The 23,879-nt window shown below is 36.6% G+C and overlaps 5 protein-coding genes and 1 long non-coding RNA gene across 8 annotated transcripts; 2 read left to right on the top strand and 4 right to left on the bottom strand.

Moving 5' to 3' along the window:
- Positions 1-4: 4 nt before the first annotated feature.
- corn (microtubule-binding protein cornetto) lies at positions 5-16,266 on the top strand. Of its 3 annotated transcripts, none has more exons than XM_011053480.2 (12): positions 5-578; positions 10,511-10,836; positions 10,991-12,434; positions 12,578-12,690; positions 12,781-12,921; positions 13,007-13,104; positions 13,191-13,374; positions 13,622-13,847; positions 13,921-14,171; positions 14,249-14,460; positions 14,551-14,707; positions 14,829-16,266. In XM_011053480.2, exons 2-12 carry the CDS (start codon positions 10,531-10,533, stop codon positions 14,898-14,900), a joined length of 3,204 nt encoding a protein of 1,067 aa, XP_011051782.2. In that variant the 5' UTR covers positions 5-578; positions 10,511-10,530; the 3' UTR covers positions 14,901-16,266. The 3 variants fall into 3 exon arrangements, with proteins under 3 accessions (XP_011051782.2, XP_011051781.2, XP_087264611.1); XM_011053479.2 differs by having other exon boundaries at positions 20-578; positions 12,575-12,690; XM_087408485.1 differs by having other exon boundaries at positions 22-578; positions 12,575-12,690; positions 14,551-16,266.
- Positions 5,758-7,479, bottom strand: LOC105144523 (uncharacterized). Its single transcript, XM_011053478.2, has one exon. The coding sequence runs from the start codon at positions 6,919-6,921 to the stop codon at positions 6,184-6,186; it is 738 nt and encodes a 245-aa protein (XP_011051780.2). The 5' UTR covers positions 6,922-7,479; the 3' UTR covers positions 5,758-6,183.
- Positions 16,267-16,557: 291 nt separating the features above from the next.
- LOC105144525 (uncharacterized) lies at positions 16,558-17,967 on the bottom strand. Its single transcript, XM_011053481.2, has 3 exons — positions 17,199-17,967; positions 16,863-17,007; positions 16,558-16,761 (listed from the first exon to the last, which is right to left on the bottom strand). The coding sequence occupies exons 1-2, from the start codon at positions 17,660-17,662 to the stop codon at positions 16,929-16,931; spliced, it is 543 nt and encodes a 180-aa protein (XP_011051783.1). The 5' UTR covers positions 17,663-17,967; the 3' UTR covers positions 16,558-16,761; positions 16,863-16,928.
- Positions 17,968-19,480: 1,513 nt separating this feature from the next.
- Positions 19,481-21,060, bottom strand: LOC105144526 (uncharacterized). The gene has a single exon (XM_011053482.2). It carries the CDS (start codon positions 20,605-20,607, stop codon positions 19,816-19,818), a length of 792 nt encoding a protein of 263 aa, XP_011051784.1. The 5' UTR covers positions 20,608-21,060; the 3' UTR covers positions 19,481-19,815.
- A 153-nt stretch (positions 21,061-21,213) lies between these two features.
- Positions 21,214-22,751, bottom strand: LOC105144527 (hypothetical protein). Its single transcript, XM_011053483.2, has 2 exons — positions 22,381-22,751; positions 21,214-21,946 (listed from the first exon to the last, which is right to left on the bottom strand). The coding sequence occupies exons 1-2, from the start codon at positions 22,558-22,560 to the stop codon at positions 21,485-21,487; spliced, it is 642 nt and encodes a 213-aa protein (XP_011051785.2). The 5' UTR covers positions 22,561-22,751; the 3' UTR covers positions 21,214-21,484.
- LOC147908697 (uncharacterized) lies at positions 21,912-23,454 on the top strand. The gene is made up of 2 exons (XR_015545864.1): positions 21,912-22,179; positions 22,337-23,454. It is a non-coding gene; the product is annotated as an uncharacterized LOC147908697 (long non-coding RNA).
- The last annotated feature ends 425 nt before the right edge of the window (positions 23,455-23,879 follow it).

The following is a 23,879-nucleotide window of genomic DNA, read 5'->3' as shown; positions in this document are numbered from 1 at the left end:
AATTAAACTTTGGTAGAGACGGGCATAAAGTTTTTCGAGACAATCTCTCATACAATGCCGTTATCTGCAGAAGATATCTTTAGCGATCGGACCACAAGGACCGTTGCCACCTCTCGCCAGTTGTCGCTGTTCGTTGCAAGAGATCTCCCTTCTCGCCCGCCATCACCGTAATGTATCCCGCCGTTATCCTGCCGTTTGTCGTGCACTCGTTCGGATCAGTTCAAATCGTCTCGGAGCGTTCTGGAGTGTTCGCTAACGGCAACGAGACGACTCCAGAGCTACTCCGCGAACCGTTGTGAACCTAGAAACTCGTATACCTGCAATTCGCAATCGACAGAGAATCGAGAGGCGTGCATCGAAAGAGGAAAAGGGACTCCCGAGAAAAAACTGCGGATGTTGATGCGCGGGACCGTTCTCGCCCCCCGCAGTCACTATATTTACATTGGACGGTCTTAACGGCAAGATAACAAGAGACTCCTCGGTATCGACCGCGTCTTCCGGAATCGTGATACTCTGTGTTCGATTGCACAGTTTCATCCGGGATAATCGTCGCCCCGGTACACACCGGCAAGTTCGAGGTAAGCGTTTCCTACTCCCCTCCCTCCCTATCGATCATTGTTGTTTAGACTCGCTCCTGCTCTCGGATCCACCCTTCTGTTATGAGCTTTGATCAACTTAGACTTGTAGGTGAAATCTCATTTCGAATATTGAGGTCAACATTCTGCGGGAAATTTTCACGATGTCTGGCAAAAATTACGACGTACACGCTGAGCATTAGCGCGGAAAAATATGGACGAGATACTCCGTTTATATTTACATGATCCTTGACATTCAACCCTTAATCACATCTCGATACATCTATATCTAAAAGATGGTCCTTGATATTCAATTTCTAACTGGATATTATGCTATGTTGAATCCTGAGGACTTCTGTCTTTAAACATGAAAGAAAAGAGTATTGAAAATAATCTCCATTCTATATTGTTGCTGCATTTTATTGTATTTTTAATTGTATTCAAGATAAAGTTTTATTCGTTTTCCTTGAAAATTAAATAATTGATCAAAATTTCAAAATAAGAGAGAAAAAAATATATTATGTATAATTAATATTAAAATGTATTTTAAAAATGATTATTGATGTTGAACCCTCAATTGTGGATATAATATGTGAAATCTTGGGATTCACACACACACACACACACACACACATTTTTAAATATTAAAAAAAGGAACTGAAAATAACTACACTGTATACATCAACTTGCTGCTGCAAGGCAGATGTCCCCAATAAACATCAACTAACAGTAACAACATCACTGTTATAATTTCATACTCAATAATATAACAGTTACATAGAACATGTTATACATACATTTAGACTGTTGAAAATTGTAATATTGATGTTACCGTTAGTTGATTTTTTCTGGTTCGATGAGAATTGAGGAGCTTATTTTTTTTTTGACAAACATTCAGAGGAAGAATAATTGTCATCACGGTAATATCTTTCGTGTAAATCTGAGGAAAGCTTTCATAAATCGCAGAATTGGTCTCAGCTTTCTCTTTCATCCTTAGTATGTGGCCGAGAACAAATTGCTTACAGATGTGTCTCTTGCTTTTTTCTTCTTTTTTTTTTGCTTAAGAAAGAAGAGCTTTTCCTCCAAAAGGAGGGAGATCTGTTCGACTTTCGAGTGCAGAAAGTGTAGTTAAAAACAGACTGTGTTTATAGTTATGTCACGTCATAGAGAGATCATATTTATAAAACAATAAAACGAATCATTAAATTGAATCGCATTGCAGAAAGACTCGGAAACGTATGTTTATCAAAGTAAGATTAACGAGATAAATTAAGGATAATGACTTAAATACACATGTACGACGATAATCGTCGTCGAACAAATATTATTATGACGTGTGAATATTCTTAGAATAAGGAAACGCGTATTTTTCGCATAATTGTTTGTCTTTCTTGCTTATTCTTTTTTGCTTAACGATCTCAAGCAGTCGCCTGTACATTGTTTCGTTATTTCTCGCTTCTGATTTATATAAAAATTTCAGGAGTGAAAGTGAATCTCGTCTACAATTTGCAAAAGGAATATAAAAAATATCGTATCTAGAATGGACTGTATAAATTATGGACTCGATTCGTTCCTCGTGTACAATTCCTAAGCCGGTTCTTATCGATTCTTATCGATTCTTATTTCGAGATCGTTTTATGGCTGGTTTATGCTTCAGTCGTAATCTTAGTCTTGAAAATTGGTAATAAAGAATGCCATAAGATCGTTTATCCTTCCCCCCAGTCTTAACCATAATCTTAATCTTAATCTCAAGAAAGTTCCTATCTTTTAACTTTAAGTCCTTAAGATTAAGTCTTTAAGATTAGGACTAATATTAGATTCTAAGACTAAGATTAAGACCGAAGTACAAACCAGGCATTAAATAATGTCTTAAGATGCTACAGCTCTCTGATTAGTTCATAAAATCTTAAGATTGTACCTAAGATAGTCTTAAATATAAGAATCGACTGCGAATACTAGTCTAGTCTTTAACGCAATTCGTCTCGGCGCGGCGACGCGGGACGAATATTTTCAATGGTCACTACATGTCGACCGATGCAAAAGAAAACACTGAAAGTTTGCTTGTAATTTCCACCCTGCTCTCGCTGCGTTACGGAGAATTAATCGTCGAACAATAGCTCTCGATCTCGTTATCTTTCAAATGCATCATTCTTGTGAGAACGCAATTTAGTTAGAAAGCCGCCAGCTTATTTATCACTTTGACGTAGAGTCGTTTGCCAAAGCGAACGCAAGTCGCAAATGGGAAGAAAGGGCTTTCTACAATAAGTCATTACCCAAGTTTTAAGTCTTAAGCTATAAGAAATTTATCAATTACAGTCAAATGTGAGAAGAGTAATCGGCTATGATTGGTCAATTTCTTACAGTTTAAGATTTAAAGCTTTGATAATGGCTTATTGTAAAAAGCCCAAAAAGTTTGTTCTACAATAGGGTTGCAAGCTGTGAACCCTAAGAAATTGACCAATCACAGTCAAATTTGAGAAGAATAATCGACATGATTGGTCAATTTCTTACAGTTTAAGATTTAAAGCTTTGGTAATAGCTTATTGTAAAAAGCTCATAAAGCTTGTTCTACAACAGGCTTGCAAGTTGTGAGCCTTAAGAAATTGACCAATCACAGTCGATTATTTTTTTCATATTCAACTGTGATTGCTCAATTTCTTACAGCTTATGAATACTGACTTCCCTTGTGATTGTAGAATAGGATAATTGACGTAAAGCAACGTGGCTGGATGATCTTGACCGTACATCTAACGTCTGCAACGTGACGAGATGACGAGAGTACCACAAGCTCTCGCTTTATAATAAGTGGTTGAAAAAAAAAAGTCATGTCCCGACACGTAGGATGAAATTGTATCTTACTTTCGCGTCCGAAGGAAACTCCGCGGTCGCGCAGAATGATCTGAGGTGAGTCTCGGAGGAAAGCGCACGCGGGTGAGACGTTTTATGGCTGTTACGGTGATGCGATCGCGAGCTTCCGCTCGCCTATTAATTCGCTAATTAGCGCAAGTCCATACGCAGTGTCGAAGATCTCTTACGATAATTAGTTCGGTCAGTTAACGAGTGGTCTCAAAAACTTTCACGTACTTTTGCCGATACGCCCCCCACGACACGTATATGGTAATTTAATGTAATTTGATATGTTTTTACATGTTTTTTTTTTATTACAGTAATTATATATAAACTGGGACTCGCGAAGAACTCTGAGATTTTCTCTTTCTTTTTTAATCCTGTACATTACACGAAAAACAACTTTCATCGCTTAGTATATATGAATATTTTTTTATACCTATATTTTTTTATTTTAAATCCATCATTGCAAAAGTATTAAAGTAAGGCAGTTTTAGAAAGATTACATTTATTAAAATCTTTAATTACTGTATTAGGAAAAGAACAAGTCTACGTTGCTCAGATGTTTGACATACTAATGTTCGAAGAAGCGAGTCGCGTGCAGCATGTAGCGAATGTACTGGATAAGATTCGTTCGCATAAGCGAGCCTCGTGGAATGATTTTAGCGAACACAGACGATAAATATATCCACATGGCATGGACTCCGAGAAAGAGAAAGAGAAGGAACAGGGACTGAACTCGAGACTCCGAATCAAGTCTCTTGAGAGGGAAAGAAGGAATGGAATGTTTCTCTCACTTCTCTTTGCTTTCACAAGCCATGTTTCGATGATTTCTTTGACATGCTACACGAACAACAGTAACATTGCACACGTCAATTACCCGACAATCACCTCACATTAGTGTTTCCTGCATTCTACGACTGTTCCTTAATTCCTCCACTTTTATTACACCGCCAACGAAAAGTATAGCTTTTTGTGCTTATTTAAGATGTGTAAATTAAAATATTTATATATGAAAGAATGAATTCATATTTAAAAGAAAGTCTAAGAAATATTATTTTATTTGGAAATGTCTGTGAAAGTTTAAAAATGTGAGTGAGCATTTTTATAGAAGTAAATATTAAAATGGCATTATAAATTTCAGAAAAGAAGTTCTCGTAAATCGCGGGACTAATCTTTTGTACCGTGATATTCAGGATTACTGTCGTTCATAAATAGAATTATCTTTCCCGCAGCAGCCGCCCCATGTGTGACCGCCGTCCATTTACTGAAATATCTTGGTAACCGCTGTATCCAGTGCACCCAGTCACTTGCAATTTACATTAAGGGGGTACCGAACAAAATACTAATCTCTTAATTCCCGGATTTGGATTTTACATGAGAGAAGCACTAATAAGCTGCGTTCAGAATTTATTATTTCGACAGAAAGTTGGTTGGGCAACTTTTGGAACTTTGTTTTTTCAAAAATAGGAAATTTAAATTAATTGATTTGAATATATCTTTATCATATTTTTAGGAATAGACGATGCGATTGAAGAGGATTGTTTACCAAGCTTTTATCAACCGACTGAATGTGTCGTAATTTTATACATCCATATCTTCGGACAGAAAAATTTTCTTGTTACTGGCTTCGTATGGTCGCCAGGAATAGTTTACAACCGATATCCTATCTATCGATCACACACTGTGCTCTTAAGAAACGGCGTTGCTAGCTTTATTCGTGTCTAAATATAAATCGACTTCGTATTTAGTCTCTCATCGCTATTTCCTACATTTATTTCGTACATAAAATGAAACTCGCCAATGTTTGAGTGAGTCGATTTATTACGTTTCTTATTTATTGTTTGAATCTCTGAAATCGTTTCAGTTTGATACACTAAAAGACAGATGGATTTAACTTAGCATATAAACAACATGATATGATAATTTTTGTTTCATTAATATTATACACTAATAATAATTATTACTAATTATAATTATTGTTATAATTATTGATATAGAAATTACCGAAATATTAATTGAAAGTTGTATTGGATTTCGAAATTAGAGTAATAATAATTAAAAGTTTAACAGATTCATTAATAAAATATATTCAAAATTAAAAATAAAGATTTATAAATAATTTTTTATGTAAAAATTATAATGTAATTGATAGAAAAAGTGGAAATGAAAACAGATTTTTACGCAATAATTGATATAGGTGTAATAATATTAGTCAACATGAAACAGTCATTTATTATAAAAACTCTATTTCTCACATTTATGTTGAACGTAGTTTTCGTACTAATAATAATTTGATATTCGTAATTCTAAAAAGAAACAGCATGAAAAGTAATTCTTTTAAATAATTTATTTCACAAAACGATGAATATATTTCTACATAATAATAATATGGAAACTTTGCAGTTTTATACAAGAGGTATTTTTCTAAAATAATAAATAAAAAAAAATAAAATCACATAGACAAGAAACATACCAGTAAAATAATACCAGTAAAATAATAATAGTAGTAGTAGACTATCTAAGTAACTATTAATAGTTTGTACTTCCAAGCTATCAATTTCGAAATGCAACCATTCTCGACTTTGTTGCAATAAGAAAATTTCCTTAAAATGTTCAATAAAATTAAAATATTCTTGGCGGTTAAGAAATAAGAGTTGTCCGTGGAATTACGTGTAACCAGCTGCTGATCGCGTCTGATCGTTTATTTTTCTAGGAAGAGATATTTCTACATAGCATCACCTAAGAAACTTCAGTTACATCACTTGAGCTCGATATTCGTGCCCGAAGTTCTCGACACACTTTTCGTCACGGGACGACCACGGGAATTAACGATCAACGAAGAATCGCCGAAGCGTTTCGTTACGCATTGACCATCGCTTTGGATCTTCGTGATGATCTTCGTAACGGTTGGATGCCGCAAGGATTTCCGTATTTCCTCGTTGCGCTTCCCGTGCTTCGTTTGGCTTCTCTCCTTCATATCATTCAAGACATTGTCCATGTTCGGTACTCCGTGATCGTCTTCGCATTCCTTGTTAATAATTTCCTTACATGGACACATACAGTTTTGCACACAGGTCTTCTTTCTTTGTTTCTTTGTGGACTTCTTCGGGTCTGTTTCAGGACTCGAGTAAAGGATCACCTTTCCACCGTCGCCCACGAATTTCACCTTTTCTTTAGAAGAGTCCGGTCCAAGAAAGACTCGTCCACCGTCGCCAATATATTCAATATCGCCCACATTATGATTTACATGTAGCTTACAACCGTCACCAATGACGTGAACGCTACCAGAATTCTTCGATAGAATGATGCAGCAGCCATCGCCTATGATCTCCAATACACTGTGATTTGAATGCATCCTGACGACGAGTCCGTCACCGTGGAATCGCTTGATATCATCATCCTCGTCAGAATGCTTGCAATGTCTTATGGAATCACTCTTAATGTTCCGCTCCTTTCTCTTCATATCCGGCTGTTCGTCGATGCGAGAGATCGTCATTGGTACTTGAGAATTGTTATTTCTCTTCGTGATAGAAAATATTCCACTCGACAGATATTTGTTCCGCGACAAATACAATTATTCAATTGTTGCACAATTATCAGATTTATTGTATAAATAATATACTAATTACTAATCAGATACTGTTTGTCGAAGGGTTTCTTCTTGCTTCTGCTATTCGCCACTAAAGGGAAATATATCGTCTTAGAAGTGAGTGCACGAGAAGAAAAAGTGCGTTCGTGCAGACACACGCGAGAGAGTTATTTACGTTACGGCGATTGGCGTGACACGACTCTGATCCCTATGTCGTAGCTGCATAATAACGAATGTGTATGGTTGATTCGCGCAGTGGTGGGCACGCGTGACGACGGGTTCTTCACCGAGCACAATCGGCCCCGGTTATCATAATTCTTCGGGGGACTTCCCGCGAGACCTTCCGCAGCGGTGAACACTCGACGTTCATTGGTACCAGAGTCGTATCTAAGAATTACAGTGCCTGTGATAAATACTATCAATAGAGCTATCATTTATCTGTCACAAATAATTAGATTGTATTAACATGTATTGAATATATTTTTTCTATTAGGTGTTGGAATTAATTCGTAGCGTTTTTTAATGAAAGAATGTTATTTATTTCACATGAGCATTAAAAAATACATTAATGAAAGTACTTCCCATCACTTGTAAAACGCTACGAATTAATTCCAACACCTAATATATAGATAGAATAAGATAATTATATGTTTCAATAATTTTTATTTTATTTTATGTATCTTCTAATTTGAGTATTCTTCCTACATGTGTAAAAAGAGCTAGAATTTTTCATAAAATATTTGTAATTTTATCCTGCTTCTTGTTATATTCATTAATAATGAGAAAATTGATATTGGTAACATTTTTAAACTAATTGCTAGCAATTTATGACTATTGCATCAGTAACCATAATTGACGACAAACAAGCTGACGTTAAAGACGGTATTTTGACATAAAATAATGATAAATAATAATGTCTTGTTTATTTGAATTGGTAAACCGTTTTATCCTTCGCTTGGCCATAATGAATAATGAGAGATTGGCGTGCCGAATTAGAGAGAGAGAGTTTGTTGAGTTTGAACTTTGAACATCTAGCTACATTTGAAATTTTTCAAGTTAGAATTCCATTAAAGTAAGATGTAACTTAAACATCTAAATTCTTTTTTGCCAATTTTTCTTATTTATTCTCATATATCAATTTATGTTTTTTGTATTTTTAATATGAATGTATACACTGTTTCTCTTACACAAAAATGTCAAAGTATGCAATTCAAATATAGCAATATGTAACGAATCGAAAAAAAAATCTTTGAAATTATAAAGGATTTGCCACAGTCTAGTTACTTTGCTTCACCTTTTTTGCGCGCTCTCTTTCTCTCTCTCTCTCTCTCTCTCTCTCTCTCTCTCTCTCTCTCTCTCTCTAATTCGGCACGCCAATCTTTCATTATTCATCATGGCCAAGCGAAGGATAAAACGATTTACCAATTCAAAATGTTTGAAAAGAGACTTCACAACATTTCTTAATATTGTATAATCGTAACATTAGTTTTAAGTTTTTAAAGTGTTTAGAATTAATTGGCAATCTTATTTAGCTTTTACAATTCTTTTTATTGATATATGAAGTTATTGGTATATATAAATTTTATTTTATACATAAATTTATACATTTTATGTATACTGATATTTAGTACATATAAATTTTCTTTAAAATTGCTTTTTAATTACATACCAAATATCTCTATATTAGCTTTTAATAAAAACTATTAGAAGATATATCTTTAAAAATATAAGAATTGAAACATTTTATTATCTTTATCTTATCTAGGAAGCTGATATCAGTTAAAAATAAATATTTCTTCCGAAATATTATAATCCCTCGAAAGAAAGAGAGAGTGATGCAAATATTTTCTGAATGTGTGTGCTGCAGATTTCACCATGCAATCAAGGAGAAATGCCAAAATGTACATGCTTAAGTTTAAAACAGAAAGTGTACTTTGAGCGAATATGGAGAGTACTTTTCCCCAGCAAGAGTTTTAACAATGATGGATTAAAAATTAATACGTATCTTATTGGACTAAACTTCAAAGTATAAACTTTAATATATCTTTTGAATTTTCAAATTTTTATTGCGATATGCTAGAATATATTTCCTCCGTCTTTGTTCTTTAGTTTAGACCTTGGTTTAGACTAAGTCTTTTTCTTTTCTTTTTCTTAAGTAAGTTAGTTTTTATTAATGTCTTTTTTCTGTTTTTTAAGAATTTTGCCAATTCTAATTGCTAATGGTCAATATTTATAAACATCGATATCATCGTGCATATGTCTTATCTTGCAAATCCTACTCAACTACATTCCAGACACGTGGCCGCTCTCACATTCAATCATATGATTTCTCATAAATCGCGATTCATGCGTAAAAAACACTACATCATCGGTAATTGGGAAGGAGTAATTTAATGACTCAATATATAATAATATGGCAGAATATCTGTGTGGACAATCTATGAGGTATCAGCTGTTCTCGTAGATATGCGCCCAGGGGGAACCCCTTGTTACTCCTTGCATTATTACGATATCTATATAGTATTAGTCTTTATTGGTTAAGTACGTCGATTAAAAAGGAAAGATAAACTGATAAGAGAGAGTCTAAAGGGGAAGAGAAAGACAGACAGACAGAGAGAGAGAGAGAGAGAGAGAGAGAGAGAGAGAGAGAGAGAGAGAGAATGTTGGCTTAGCTTAAAAAATGTCAACTAATCTTTTGCAAAAATAGAACTTTTCATCATAAATTTAATGTTATATCACATTATGTTATAACATGCATTTATTTTTTATAAATTATTTGCAAATTGTAAATTTTATAACTTATAAATATAAACGAATATATTTTTTTAATATAAGTGTAGAGAATCTCTCTCTTGAAAATTAAATAATTAAAAATATAATATTTTATATAGATAAGAATCAAATATTTTACTTAATATTTAGTATTGTCTACAAAATAGTTCATCACTAAGCTGTTTCTTGATTTGGCATGAATCGGAAAAACATGCCCAGACTACGAAATAATTTCCTTTGCAAGAGGCGTGGGTACCATTCGACTAATTCAATATGACCGTGATTGGAATGCCATAACTCGATTCGGAAACGAAACAGCTTTATCGACTTGGCGCCTATGTGCAAGTCTATATGCAAGCTAATTGCTCCTGTCTATATTCTCAGTCCATTACTGTCCATATTGGATGATTTTTTGTGGACTTGAAAAGCTTTTATAACATGATTAATTCCTGATTTAATAATCAACTATCTAATTTCAAAAAATTAAGTTAATATGTTTATTGTATCATCTCGCTGCATAATCTACAAAAAGTCTTATTTCATATTAGCTTTTACAAGCTCGTAGTCAAAATGTTAGTAAAAGAAAATAGAACTTTCTAATTAGATTTTGATAAGCCTCAGAAATATATTTAACTATTATTTCAAGTTCCAAAACATATTATATATATATATAAACAATATTTAAGTATTTTTTATTTATTTGCTCTTTTTGCAATATTTTCAGTGGCAAAATGATAAAAACGAATGAGTGACCTACTTAACACCATCGTAATGGAGACTTCGTATCCCGAGTCCGAAAATTGTTTGAAGGTGACATCACCGATGCTGAATGTAGCGCGACAGGACTCGGGTGTACCGGAGGATCTTGCTTCTCCTCTCAATGGGGAGGAAGATCCGAATCTCACTATGAACAGCGAATGCAACATCACCGTCATCCACATCAGCGAGTCGCAGAATGGCAAAACAAACGACAAGTCACTGGCCGAAAATAAGGACAGTAAAGATGGTAGTGACAGCGGTGTTGAAGGTTGCGCCACGGAAGTTCCAAGAGTGAGTTTTAATGTAAAATCTTATTCAATATGGAAAAAATATTTTTCTTAAAATAAAAACTAATTTCAATAAATAAAATTGCCAAAGGTGTTTAGACACTATAAATGATAGATCTATAAGTAGTTATTCATTTGGTTCATTTTTTATTTTGCAGGTACGTAGTAGAAATAGCATCGACTACACGAGCAGTTGCGGTGGCTTGGACGATGCTTCTTGCGCATCCAGCCTCGTTAGTTGTTGCTCAGTATACGAAGATGCATGCGGATCCACGTTACCAGACGATGTGCGGCTAGGTGCTACTGGTGGCGAGGGCACGAGCGAGGGCGGTAGTGAAAGCTCGTCCATCGCTGGCAGCGTATCCGTGCGAACGAGCCGTGTGAACGTGAAGAGGACCACAACGACGTCAAGTGCGACCAAGAAGAAGATTACGAGCGGTACTGAGTCGCAGAAGAGCGCTCGTACAAAACCAACAAACACAGCCTCAAGCACGAGCTTGGGCTCGACGACACCGCGGTCCAAATCGCGAACAGCAACTCCTAGAAACATACTAACCAAGACTCAAAGCACGAGTAGGGAACGAGACCATCGACCACGATCGAGAGAGAAATTGAGTGCCCGGGAATCGAACTCGTCGCTCGTTGGGGATGTCTCCAAGACGCCTGTTGGAAGTCGTAGTACGGTGATGTATGGTTGTCGGTCCAGCAGTAACGTAATGTCCAGTTCGGTATCCACTCCCACTTCGTCCTCAATCGCGAAGACGAGGATGAGGGTGTTGCCCGATTCGCTGCCATCCGCACTGACCACGGAGATCAATAAGGATCTTGCGCAGCGTAGCGGAAGAGTCATCAGGAACGATTCGTCGAGATCGAGGACCGCATCTAGCACGAGGGGAGCGCGCACGCCGGCGTCCACGCCGTCCGAAGAAACGAGAGTGAAGGTACCATCTTTATCAACTTCTCGTGCTCTCTGTGCAAAGAGTACCGTCTCACGTACTGATAATAAAGCTACTGGTCAAGATAACAAGGCACTCGATACGTACGCAACGTTACCGCGTAGGAACAGAAATAAATTGACAATTTCGAAAATTGGAGAGAAGACGGACAAGACAGCGAGAAGTAGATCCGGAAGTCGAGACGTTAGCCTTAGCAGAACCATTGAGAAGAAAAACATCATGGGGAGAGATTCGTCTTCCGCTCATAAAAGCTTACCGCCCTATCCCAGACAAAGAACCGTCGAGAAGACTCGTATATATCACGAAACTAGTGCGCAGACCGGCTTGACCGGGCAGGACATCGAAAATATGATGTCCGGACAACCGAGCGCCGTCGCTGGGCCGGAGGTCATCGAGAGATTGCACAAGGGTTGCCAAACGGAGGACGCATGGAATGACGTGCAGACTTTGCAGGATAACTTGAGACGCTTGAACGAGGAAAGCAGCAGTCTGCGAAAAGAAAACGAGAAATTGAAACTCGAGTTAGCCGAAGCGAATCGTCTTCTAGAAGAGGAACGGGCCGATCACGCGTTTGCGCGTCAGGAACTTGATAGGAACGCACAACGAGTACTGGCTATGCTAGGCACGCCGCAATCGGAACATGCAGGTAATTCAACGAACAAAGTAATAAATGCAAAACTAAATGATAAATTTATTCACAAAGCGAGATTATTTTATACTACTTGCATATCTATATAATTTATAAATAAAATTTGTAGAAAATAAGTTGATGAAATTTCTTTTTAGAAGGTAGCGACAGCTTCCTCGAACTCGAATGTCATATACAATCCTCGGGACAAGTTGTTGCTAATCAGCAAGTCGAAATAGCTGATCTGCAATCGCTCTGTCGTATGTTAAACAGGGTAAGAATATTGTATTTGCAACAATTGTAATTATAATATGGAAATTATATTTCATATAAAAAGTATCTTTTTATAACATTTTTATTGAAGGACTTGGACAAAAGTCTAGCCGCGCAGAAAGCTTTGCTACAACAGCAACAAGAATTGGAAGCCGAATCAGCCGAGATGCAAGATTTCCTCCAAGAGGAGAAGGCTACCTTGGCGGATGCACTTAAGGACGCTGAATTGGAGGTACTTTTTTAATTTTAAATTTCTCCTATATTCATTTCTTGAAATATGTACTATTTATTTTATACTCGTTTGTCTTTTTCTTTAGCTTAAGAAGAAAGGAGAAGCTTTAACTCAAAAAGAAACGGAATTAGAAAGACAAACAGAAGAGTGTAAGCATTTAGTGCGAATTAGCGAACAAAGAAGGTGTGTATCTCATGAAAATTGTTAACAATATTTATACTAAACATTATAAAGTATACTGTAATAACGATTGATTTTTTATCTATTAGGCAAGAAAATTTATCAATGAGTTTAAAGTTGAATGCCGTCGAGCGAAGAAGTAGAGAACTTTTACTCACTCAAGGCGCTGCCATGTCCGGAGCGGCTGTAGCTCTTTCCGGACTTAGCACCAGATTGGAAGGACTAGTAGATCAATTGATCGCTTCTTATAATATCTCAGTAAAAGATCTTGAGGTAAGTATAACGATGAAAGTTATCAATACGTACAAAATAGTTTACATTGTTATTAAATAAACTTTATATGAATGAACAATAATAACATACTCTATTTCCTGTAAATAAATATATAAATGATTACAATAGATGAAAGATTAATATTCTATTAATAGTTTCTTTCTGCTCATTTTTTTTCTACATTTAATAATTAAAAAATATTTTCTTTAGTCATTATTAAATGTATTATAATTTTTTTCCTGAAAAGGATGTCATATATCATAACGAAGCATACAGCAGAAGTAACAGTAGCGTGGAGTCTAGTCCAGTTAGCTCTAAACAGAGTTTGAAAGAACGCACGCCGAGTCCAAAGAGTGGATCCTTTGTTTCCGCAGTGATCAGCGCTATTCGGAACGCCGCGACGCATCCCTTCGCGGCGAGAAACAACCTCGATAAAAAATCCAGTCTAGATTCATCTAAACAGATTTACAAAGGTAATGGAACACAAAATGTTAAAATAAGAAAATTACATTCAAATCCATTAAAAGAACAATTTTTATTTTCTAGAACTAAGTATGGAATCCTCATCTGACTTGCTTGATTTTGAAACTGAGCCATGTTTGATGATGGAAAGCGTTCTGGAAGATGTACCTTTGCCAGACACATATTCGCATAACATGGTATCGAGCAGCGATTCTCTCCGCAGAGCACTGAGTTTCTCCGAAACATCGGACGAGCATAATATGAGAAAAACAAAATACATCGATGAGTGTACTAGTCTCACGAATCTCACCCAGGCAATCTTGCATCGTCGTAAAGCAAGTATCTAAATTAGACTCGGAAAGTAAAAGTTATAGAATGAAGTAATAATAATTAATCATATTAAAATTTACAGGTGGAAGACGAGGGTGATGACGATTGCGATTCCGTGAGCGAATCTGACACTGGGACCAACGATGGTCCTATGCCTTTGGTGGATTACTGTCCATCTGTGGATCTTGTCGATCAAGTGATCGAAGTGGACAATCTCGTTACCAAACTTCTGAAAGTGTTACGAATCATACAGCTTGACAACGATACGTGTATACAGGAATTGAAAGAAGAGAAGTAAGTTTAATAAATTTAACTAAATTGTAACGAATAATTTAATTTTATTAATTGGAATGTTAATTATTAATTGGAACGCATTATTTACAGATCTAACTTGGAGATAAAATTAGAAGCCACTATAACGGAATTGAATGAGCTTCGCAAGATTATCGATAACCTTCATCAATCGCCGGAAGATGTCCTGAACAATGTATCCGATCGACGACGTAGCGTTGTGGAGAATTGTCGGATTTTGCTCAAAGAGGTAATAGCCGGCGATGTTGCCGATACATTTTTATAGTGTACTTCTTCCACGCTACTGCCATATTTGAGATAAATTATTAACTTTCGTGAAAGAGATGTCAAATGATTCAATTCCTCTATAGGCGAGTAAGGAGGAATTAAAATTTAACGAGGCCGTACTTGCTACTAATAGCAGTTCTGGCGAAATAGACTGAGGATCTCTCGATGTGGAGCGACTTCCGCTTAATATTTTAAAATATTTATAAATTTCTTATTCTTCCTAATTATTATAAATGATTTTAATTCATAAGAATTTTTAAGAGTCTGAATTATTATATTAAACATCGATGATACGATTTTATTGTTATTTATAAAAATCGGATTTCAAATTTTGAGGTGACTGAATTTTTAAAAGTTTAGACATCATATAGTTTGGAATATTACATATATTTTTCCTTCCATTATAATATATATTTTTGTGCGCTTTATAATGTTAATTTCACACTGAATATAATGGTGTATATGTGTACATGTGTATATTACATCCAGATTACAAAAATCAAATATGAACAAATACGGGCTCGTCGCTGTTTTTAAAATAATTGTACAAAAAAATGATTATTTAAAAAATAAATGACTCTGGTTAAAATTCAATTAATCATAGCTAACTACGCAGCATATAGAAGAATATATCAAAGTATTTAATTTTACTGATTTTACATTGTATTTCTTTCATCAGAATTTGGTAAAATATACTCACGAATAATGATTAATGATTTTGAACATATATTTGTAAATGTATTAGTGTATGCAAAAAATATATGTCTTATATGTCCAAATATATATTTAACATATATTTGAATACGTGATACGCTAGTACACTTTCTGTGAAAATACGAAATTGTAAATCGTTATTCATTATTAGCCAGTATATGTATTTAATATTGATTCCCACCGCCGAGTTGATCATAGAATTTATATTTATATTTAATAAAATAATCCTCCAACGAAATTATTAGGTTTATAAAAGATCAATTTTTTTTTATTACATACTTTTTCATTCGAAGTAAACAGGGTAGCCTATATTTAAGATAACAATATTTAATAGAGAACAGAAGAGCTAGATACATATAAAACGGAAGGATAGATTTCAGATACCTTTTATTGTGTCTTCGATCATATAATACTTGTATTACCGTAATTACATTGTGTGACATTTAAAAAGATAGTGAAATATTTTATGATAAATCGTAGATATAAAGATGCTTCTTAATAGACAAGAATTAGAAAAAGATATTTGTACTATTATTTTTGTGTATGTGTGTATGGTGTGTGTAATTTATTTCTTTCATCTAAAGATGTATATACGTCAATTATAATAAATCTCAAAGACTTTTTCTCAGTGAAACCAAAGTTGAGATTTATTATAAACGTTTTCCAGACGCGGTTTCTTTTATTAAAACGGAGCTGTGCTTCAACTTAAGCGTAGCTTTAATCATAGGAAATATTGTGATGATACAACCAAACAGCACATATGTATTTTATTGTTTAATCAAATAAATTTTCATATCTTGAAAAATATACAGATGCATATAATTGTATTATATATACATAACTTTACATATAATTAAAGCAGATTATATCATAAATGCATGTAAAAAATTTGCAATTGTCGATACAAAAAATCGTCACTAACAATTACAATTAGTTTATAAGTAAATGAATAGTGATTTATGTACTGTGACGCTAAATCAAAACGGAATTATGGCAAAGCGAATATTGCATTTAACTTGTTTAACATGTAAATACATATGTGGTTACTGAATTACAATCGCCCATTACATTGTACGGATAAGGTAAATGAAATCGCCATTTCTGTAATTTTATATTCATTTAAAAGCCATCTTTTAAGTTACAGAGAAATGAACTCGGGAATAACGTTAATATTAGCGCCTCCCTTTATTAATACTAGACACCATATAAATGCGTGGTACGACATCGATTCGATTGTCAATCAAACACGTTATATTCTACGAGTACTCGTCCATCATCCCTGTAGATGCAGATATCCTATCCCTGTGGAGAGAATAATATATTCTTTTCAAACATCTTATTTTAAATGGTTGTAGTTTAAAATACAGAATACAGCATGTTGTATTAAAAGAAAAGGAAAATACTGTTTTCTTAATATATGCTGTAGACGGAATATTGTGTATTGGAATTGCAAGCATCGAAGAATCGTTTTAGTGCACGCTCGTGCCTTGCACATGACGTATGCGACGTATCAAGGGCGTCAAGAAATTCATCAACCGTACAGCTGGTCTGGAACATAAGAAGAGTATGTCGAGAAAGTATACATAAAATTATTTTTATAATTAAAAGAATGAAAATTACACGTGAATACCAGTTGCAATAAAATCACAATTTTAAGATTGATATAATTAATACTATTATAAGATATAATTAATAAAATTGATTATTAGGACAGCAATATGAAGTAGATGGATTCTTACTTGTTTAGTGTCTTCGAGATCGCCAAATCGGTTTTGTTGGGAACGCTATCGATGATGGGTTTGTCTAGTTCATTGATGGACTGGATCGTCGGCGGAGTGGATACCTTTTGATTGGAAGTTAATAAATTATGTTCCGAATTGCCAGCGCTGGCGCCGGCCAGGAGCAGTGCCTCGACTGGTGCAAATACGAATACAAGACCGTCCAAGTGGATACGATAGTTCTCGGTCCCGTTCTGCCGTTGGTCATAGTAATCGATGCCATCGGAGAGCGTGGATGTCGGTGCGGCGAAAGTTACAGCTGTCTCTTGCGGTATCACCGATATGATTTCATCCTTGATTTCAGACTCGATCTTGGAATCAGTCTCGGACTCAGTCGACTTGTCGATGACGGGTAAACACTGAACTCTTGCGAAGAACGCGATGAGTAATACAGTCTTGAATACACGCATATTGATTGATAACATTGATGGATGGCTATTTGTCGAGTTGCCTTTCGTTCGAATGCAACTCGTGTACTTATCGGGTTCACCTGTCTACTTGACCTCGGTCTATCTTAAAATCTGTCAAGAAAGTTGCTCTCTACTTGATTCCAGTTCCTAAGTTATTGTTTTCTACTCGATTCTAATTGAAGCCGGTGACTGCAGGATACTTCCTGCTCGGTTGCGATTATAAATTTACAAGTTATTTTCTTACTCAACGGGCGTGAATTCGGGCCGACCACTTTTTTCGACGATTCTTAATGAGATGACGCGGGAACGCGATTGGCCCGGGACCAGTACCGGTATCGCAAGATGGGACGAAAATGGACGAAACGACGTTGGAGAACGTGGAACGTGTCTGGACAACACGGAGGATGCTCGAGGTGTGATGACCGGGCGATGTCTCGTACCAGAAGACGATCCCGATCCCCACCTGGGCGATCCGAACCTGAGCCTTCCTTCGGTCGGTTCTAGAAACGGATCCCCGGAAAAGTTCAAGAACCTCGGCGTACTGACAGCAACCTGCTGTTAACGGCATATATATATCGTCACGGCACTGTTGGTATGCTGTAAAACTTTTGTAATTTATGCGAAGATTGAAAGAGAGATTCACTCATGTTTAACTCTGAACTATATACTTTTCCTATCTGCAATTTTCCGGGCCAACTTTCATAAAGTTGACGTTATCAAGAAGGTATATTTTTACTTAATTACATGTTTCCTTGTTTCTTCATAATCTCTCAGTTTTGAGATTAAGTTTTTACTATACAAAATTTTTAATTAAGATTGACAAAAGATTTACTTGTAAGATAAATAATAAGTTCTTGTCATTTTTTTATTTTCAATCATTCATAATTCAAGAAATTTTTTATCTTGCGGCTAATTGTATTTTTCCCCAGCTAAGAGGAGATGCGTGATATTGAAAATTCTCTATTGATGTTCCTCAAACGTCTCCTCATCCTTATTACATTCGGATTGCGAAATCGCCATCAGGAGAGAGAAACGTGATGGTATTAATAGCATTAATGATATTCAACGATGGAGGCGTGGTGGAATTACTAAAGCTGATCATCCTCATCAGCAACGTATCAATCGCGCGTCGATGTCCCTCGCGGTGATAACCAGTTTTATTCAAAGGAAAAGGAGGAGCAAGAGTCTCGAGGAGATACGCGATGATGTTAAAGACAGAGCGTAATAGTTATCACACGCGGTGCGCAGGTGTATACATATACGTATACGTAAGTGTGCGCACATCTATAGTCACCAATCTCTGTAAAGGGCAATGTCCTATCGTGGCCGCGGTGAGTTCGTTTCCCCGATCTGCCCGTCTCGCGGCTTATTACCGTAACCTTGCCCTTGCTCTTTTCTCTCGCTCACGCTTCCGCCTTGGGAACCGAATCAACGCTGTCGCAAGATCGCCGCCGGTCTTTGGGGAACGACCTTCGATTTCTGGAAATTCCCTGGAGGGTCGACGTACCGCGCGCTTTATGTGACTTTCCGTCCTCGATTGGAGAATGCAAGATCAGAATTTTGACTTCTAAGAATTTAGTTTCCTGACGGTAAGAATCTTATTCCCGATAGGCGCTATTTATATACTGCGGCGACAAAGAAAGAATAAGAAAAGTAGAAAGTATTAAACAAACGAAAAAATGGTGACCAATGATGATCTTTATGTACTTCTGATCTCAAAGAGTTTATTGATTTAGAAAAGAAAATGAAAATTGAATTAGAATTAAAGAAGATTAGATTTATTATTGCAATTTTTTTCATGATTTTCCCTTTATATTTAAATACATATTCACATTGTTATTGTCGTTTAAGTATTTTATTGATCAAGTAGCTTAATAGATACATGCAGTAAATCTTCGTATACTTTTATACATGTATATTTTATATAAAACGATAATTATCTCACATTCAGCGCATTTTACGTGCTAAATTAAATAATTCATTGCTCTTCTCATTTTATGTGGGATGATTTTTGCACTAATAAGCAAAAAAAAATACTTTCAGCAGATGTAATAAATCTGATATAAAATTCATGCTAAATAAAAAATAAAATATCGTATGAGAATTAATCGCATGATAATAACTAATATATTTTAATGTTTAAGATCTACAGCCATGGGAACTTAAAGCTAAAGAGAAGGGGCTGATTCGTCGAACTGGCAGACGCCGGACGCGTCGCGATGTCTTCCTGGACCGCAGTTCTCAACACCGTCGCCCAGCAGTCTGAGTTCCTGCTGCTTCTCCTCAAATAGCGGAGACACATCGTTTTTCTCAGCGTTCGAAGAATACAGTGCGACGTCCTTTTCCCCAGGTAGCTGCTTCTTTAACGATGGTCTTCCAGGTTCATCGTCGGGATTCCAAACCACGTTCCCAACCACGCTCCGAGCTCGGCCACTGTCTCTTGTCTTAGGTCTGGACGTCTTCCTTACGTTCGCGAAGTATCCCGGAAGAGCTGGCACCTCACGGCTCTTCGGAAAGTCGAAATTCTTCACATTTCTCGCGATTCTGTCAATTTTTTCGATTTGCCCATCATCGACTGGTGCCAGTTGTTGATCCAAGACATTCAACGTTTTCGTATCTCCTTCTACTTTTTGGACCAAATTTTCTTTATCTAGATAATTCTCATTTATCTGAATTTCCGTAGAATAGGGCTTCTCTTGGCGAATTTCCTCATTGGATTTGATCGCTCCTTTCGATCGAGCATTTACCGCTGCCTGGATAGCATGCCATGCTAGCTCGCTTATGTCGTTAGTATTACCGCTACTACCAGGGAAGAGCATAACGAAGAGGAGGTTCTTTATCGTACCGTGCCCGTTGATCTCGCCATCCTGCCGTTGATCGTATTTCGCCGGAATAGCGCTAACCTTGGCGAACGCGAAAAACGCCGCACCGAGGAAAAATAGCATCTGAACTATCGCCATCCTCGTGATGTATACACGTCAATCACACACGCTACGTCGTAATGCGTGTAGGTGAGCGAAATGAAAGATGCAACGAAGTTCGACCTCACAATGCAATGCTCTTCAAGCAACGCGAAACGAGCGAGGTCCTTTCCTCAACTGCGACGACCGCGCGAGTAGCGGGCCCACCACACTCGGCAAGACCGTTGTACGAACCGGTACGTGGAATCTGTATGATAGGGGGATCCATCTCGCCATAGGATTACTTATAGGATACATCGCCACGTTGGTTGGCGTGGGAACGATACCGATCGCCTGTACACCGATATTGTTATGGACCATCGCGGATTTCAACGACGCAGCTAATTATGAGTTAAAAACAAACGTTCAAGCAGAAACCTCAAACTGATGATAAGAAGAATCAAGAGTCAAAATGAAAAATGAAGGAAAAAATACAAGCTTGTACGAGATAAGAGAGATCTTTTTAGCTGAATTTCTTTTCTTTCTACGTTAGAGAACAAAAAAGAGAAAATGAATCGTGTAAGAAGTTCAGCTAAAAAAAATACGTCTAAGAATATACGTGCGCTTGCATTTTTTCCTGTGAGTATACTTTTAATCATGTATTACTTCTTTTAGGAAAATTCTTTTGTCCGGAACTGTGAAACAAAATAAGGAAGCGTATCAAGTACTCGGAGATAATTATCGCATTACAAAAGTGCAAAACGTGGGATTGTTTCATCATGTGAAGGCAAACATAAATTCGATGCATATATGGCACACCTTCAAAGGACACTTGTTTCTAAATTTACTCCTCTAGCTTTTGCCATCTGAATCCGGTTGATCGAGGGAATACCGATCAATCAGAATAGGGCATCCGGTTGCACTCACGCGGTTGTACTCACGGCAACAAGCGATTCAACCACGATCGACAGCGACCATTGCCGTTTGGAACATATCCAAATTTGCAGCGCTTTTGCGACCGCACGGCGTGCGCGGATTTCACCGTTGTCGAAGGAGTTGTTCCAGTTTCCTTCTCGCCCGGTTGACTCTTATTGTCATCGTTATTCGCATTTAGCGTCGAGCTCGTGATACCAATCAACGGATCACCGTTTAGGATCTCTTCGTCTTTGGATGATATCTTGTCGTTCTCGGTACCATTCGATGGATTAGCATTCGAGGCTTCTTCGGATAGCGTTATGTCGCTTGTATTATTGACAGACGTCGAGACGGTTGAATTTTGTGACGGCAGCGACTCGAAAACTTGTGTGACGTCATTTTTCTCCGTCGTGGAACTCACGATAGGCTTGTTTCCCAGTGGCTTGATGGTAAAGTCGGCGTAATCATATAAGTAATCGTAATCCTGCGAAAGCAAGGATAATGTCGACGGTGATTTTTCAGTGGTACTCAAAGCAATCTATTTATTACTAAATGAAATATGTAATTTGTAAAATGCATTCTGAGTACAAAATGTCTAAAATAACTTTATAAATTACAGGCTCGCTTCAATCTTGCATCAAACTCATCGTATATATATATATATGTAGAACTAACGCAATTACAAACTGAAGAAAAGCTTCGACTATTTCATTAACGGTAAGTTGAAGCGCAACAAAATAAAAAAATATATCATAAAGTAAAATTTAATTTTTATTCTTTCTCGAATAAAGAAAGAAATATAAAATAATTTGAGAAAAAGAGAAACAGGAAAAAACTATGAGAACAATAAAAAAATATGTCCCAATAAACCCAGTTAGATAAAGAGAGAAAAAGACTAAAAAAGAGGAAAGGATTTACCGTATAATCGTCCAGGAGCTCGGAGTTGACCAGCGCAATCACCTGTAGGTCCTTCAGATCAATCTGCACGTTCACATCGCCGGTCTGTCGCTGATCGTAAATCGCCTTGGTCAGCGCGGGAGGAATCGCGACGGTGACGAGACAGGCCGCAATAACGAGGAAGCCGTGTAGGATGAACATGTTCGTCTGTGATCGATCCTGACGTGAAGAGAACTGAAAAATGGATGGTAGCGAACGCCCTGGGGGCCCCGACCTGATGCGCCTCACCGCCTCCGGCAGGAACCCGTTGACGAGACAGCCGGTTCGCTCTCGGGACACGATTCAGTCCCGCGTTCGCACGTACATACAAAACCGGTATACACACCGCCCGGTGGACACCTCATCTCGTATTTCTGCGTCTCTCTGTCACCTCCCGGCGTTCGTACAGCGAGTACGATGCCCGGCCATTGCCCTCTCGCCGTTACGCGGTCTACCTTGACAGCCGGCCTTCGGAACGCGTATAACATCGCGTGTGTACACGCAATCGGATCGTCGCTTACATATATTTTAGTATACGCTTTTGTACCTCGGTTATCAGAAGTGTTTGCACGTGCCCGTAACGATCTCAGAGAATCCGGACAGGCGGGACGTCCACTTGGCACCTGTTCGAGAGATTCACTCATTCGAGAGAGAGAGAGAGAGAGAGAGAGAGAGAGAGAGAGAGAGAGAATGCTTCCTAGCATATATAAATAGAATAAAAAAGTCTGCAAGAGGGAACAAGTGCTCTTGAAAGAATTGCAACGTATGAAACTTTACGATGTATCGTTTTGTAATTCGTTGCTCCTCTCAAGGAAAATATGTCTTTCAAATATTCAAGCAGAACATTAAGTCATCCTGACATCAAAACGATTCTAAATTAATTATTGGAAAATTATAAAAAAATTACTTTACAATTAATAGCTATTCATTTTAATGTCATTTTGACGTTATCATGACTTGTCTGCTCGGATATAATCTTGTTATGAGATGTAGACTGTGATTCGATGAAAGAATATCCGAGAAACAATACAGAAAATCTCCGGATTTTAATTTTAATTAGACCTGTCTTCTGAGTTTATTTAAAATTCTAATACCCATTTTCACCAATGTTCTAATTTTTAAAAATAGAGAGAAATTGAAGTGAGATTAGAATTAATATACATTGATAGAAATAGGCATAATGGTTGAAACTGAAAGTTTGAATTTCATGAATATTTATATTATAAAAAATAGAGTATATATAAATTAGCAAAACAGAGAGTCCACAATAATTAATTATTTTATTTTTTCGAAAACATCATATAAATGTTAACATATAAATGTTACAAATAAAATTATCAAATACAAATAGAAATATTCCAAGAAATAGAATTACAGTTTAAGAATTATTCTTTAATAACGCGTCGCAATCTGTTTATCTCCTTTTTACAAACAGTCGTATTTTAATATGCGTGATAAATTTCACAAGAAAAAAAACGCAT

This window comes from Acromyrmex echinatior, chromosome 8 (genome assembly GCF_024713525.1).
Source record: "Acromyrmex echinatior isolate Ae372 chromosome 8, ASM2471352v2, whole genome shotgun sequence".
Taxonomy (NCBI): Eukaryota; Metazoa; Arthropoda; class Insecta; order Hymenoptera; family Formicidae; genus Acromyrmex; species Acromyrmex echinatior.
Note: the sequence above shows the minus strand (reverse complement) of the source record. Positions and strands in the feature narration are given on the sequence as shown.

What these genes read in the sequence shown, in the direction of transcription:
- LOC105144523 (XM_011053478.2), bottom strand. Translation starts at nt 6,921, where the DNA reads ATGACGATCTCTCGCATCGACGAACAGCCGGATATGAAGAGAAAGGAG.
- corn (XM_011053479.2), top strand. Translation starts at nt 10,531, where the DNA reads ATGAGTGACCTACTTAACACCATCGTAATGGAGACTTCGTATCCCGAG. An exon ending in TCTGTCGTATGTTAAACAGG is followed by an intron (nt 12,691 to 12,780) that starts GTAAGAATATTG and finishes TTTTTATTGAAG; the next exon opens with GACTTGGACAAAAGTCTAGC. An exon ending in ATCTAAACAGATTTACAAAG is followed by an intron (nt 13,848 to 13,920) that starts GTAATGGAACAC and finishes TTTATTTTCTAG; the next exon opens with AACTAAGTATGGAATCCTCA.
- LOC105144525 (XM_011053481.2), bottom strand. Translation starts at nt 17,662, where the DNA reads ATGTTATCAATCAATATGCGTGTATTCAAGACTGTATTACTCATCGCG. An exon ending in ATCTCGAAGACACTAAACAA is followed by an intron (nt 17,008 to 17,198) that starts GTAAGAATCCAT and finishes CTTATGTTCCAG; the next exon opens with ACCAGCTGTACGGTTGATGA.
- LOC105144526 (XM_011053482.2), bottom strand. Translation starts at nt 20,607, where the DNA reads ATGGCGATAGTTCAGATGCTATTTTTCCTCGGTGCGGCGTTTTTCGCG.
- LOC105144527 (XM_011053483.2), bottom strand. Translation starts at nt 22,560, where the DNA reads ATGTTCATCCTACACGGCTTCCTCGTTATTGCGGCCTGTCTCGTCACC. An exon ending in AGCTCCTGGACGATTATACG is followed by an intron (nt 21,947 to 22,380) that starts GTAAATCCTTTC and finishes TTGCTTTCGCAG; the next exon opens with GATTACGATTACTTATATGA.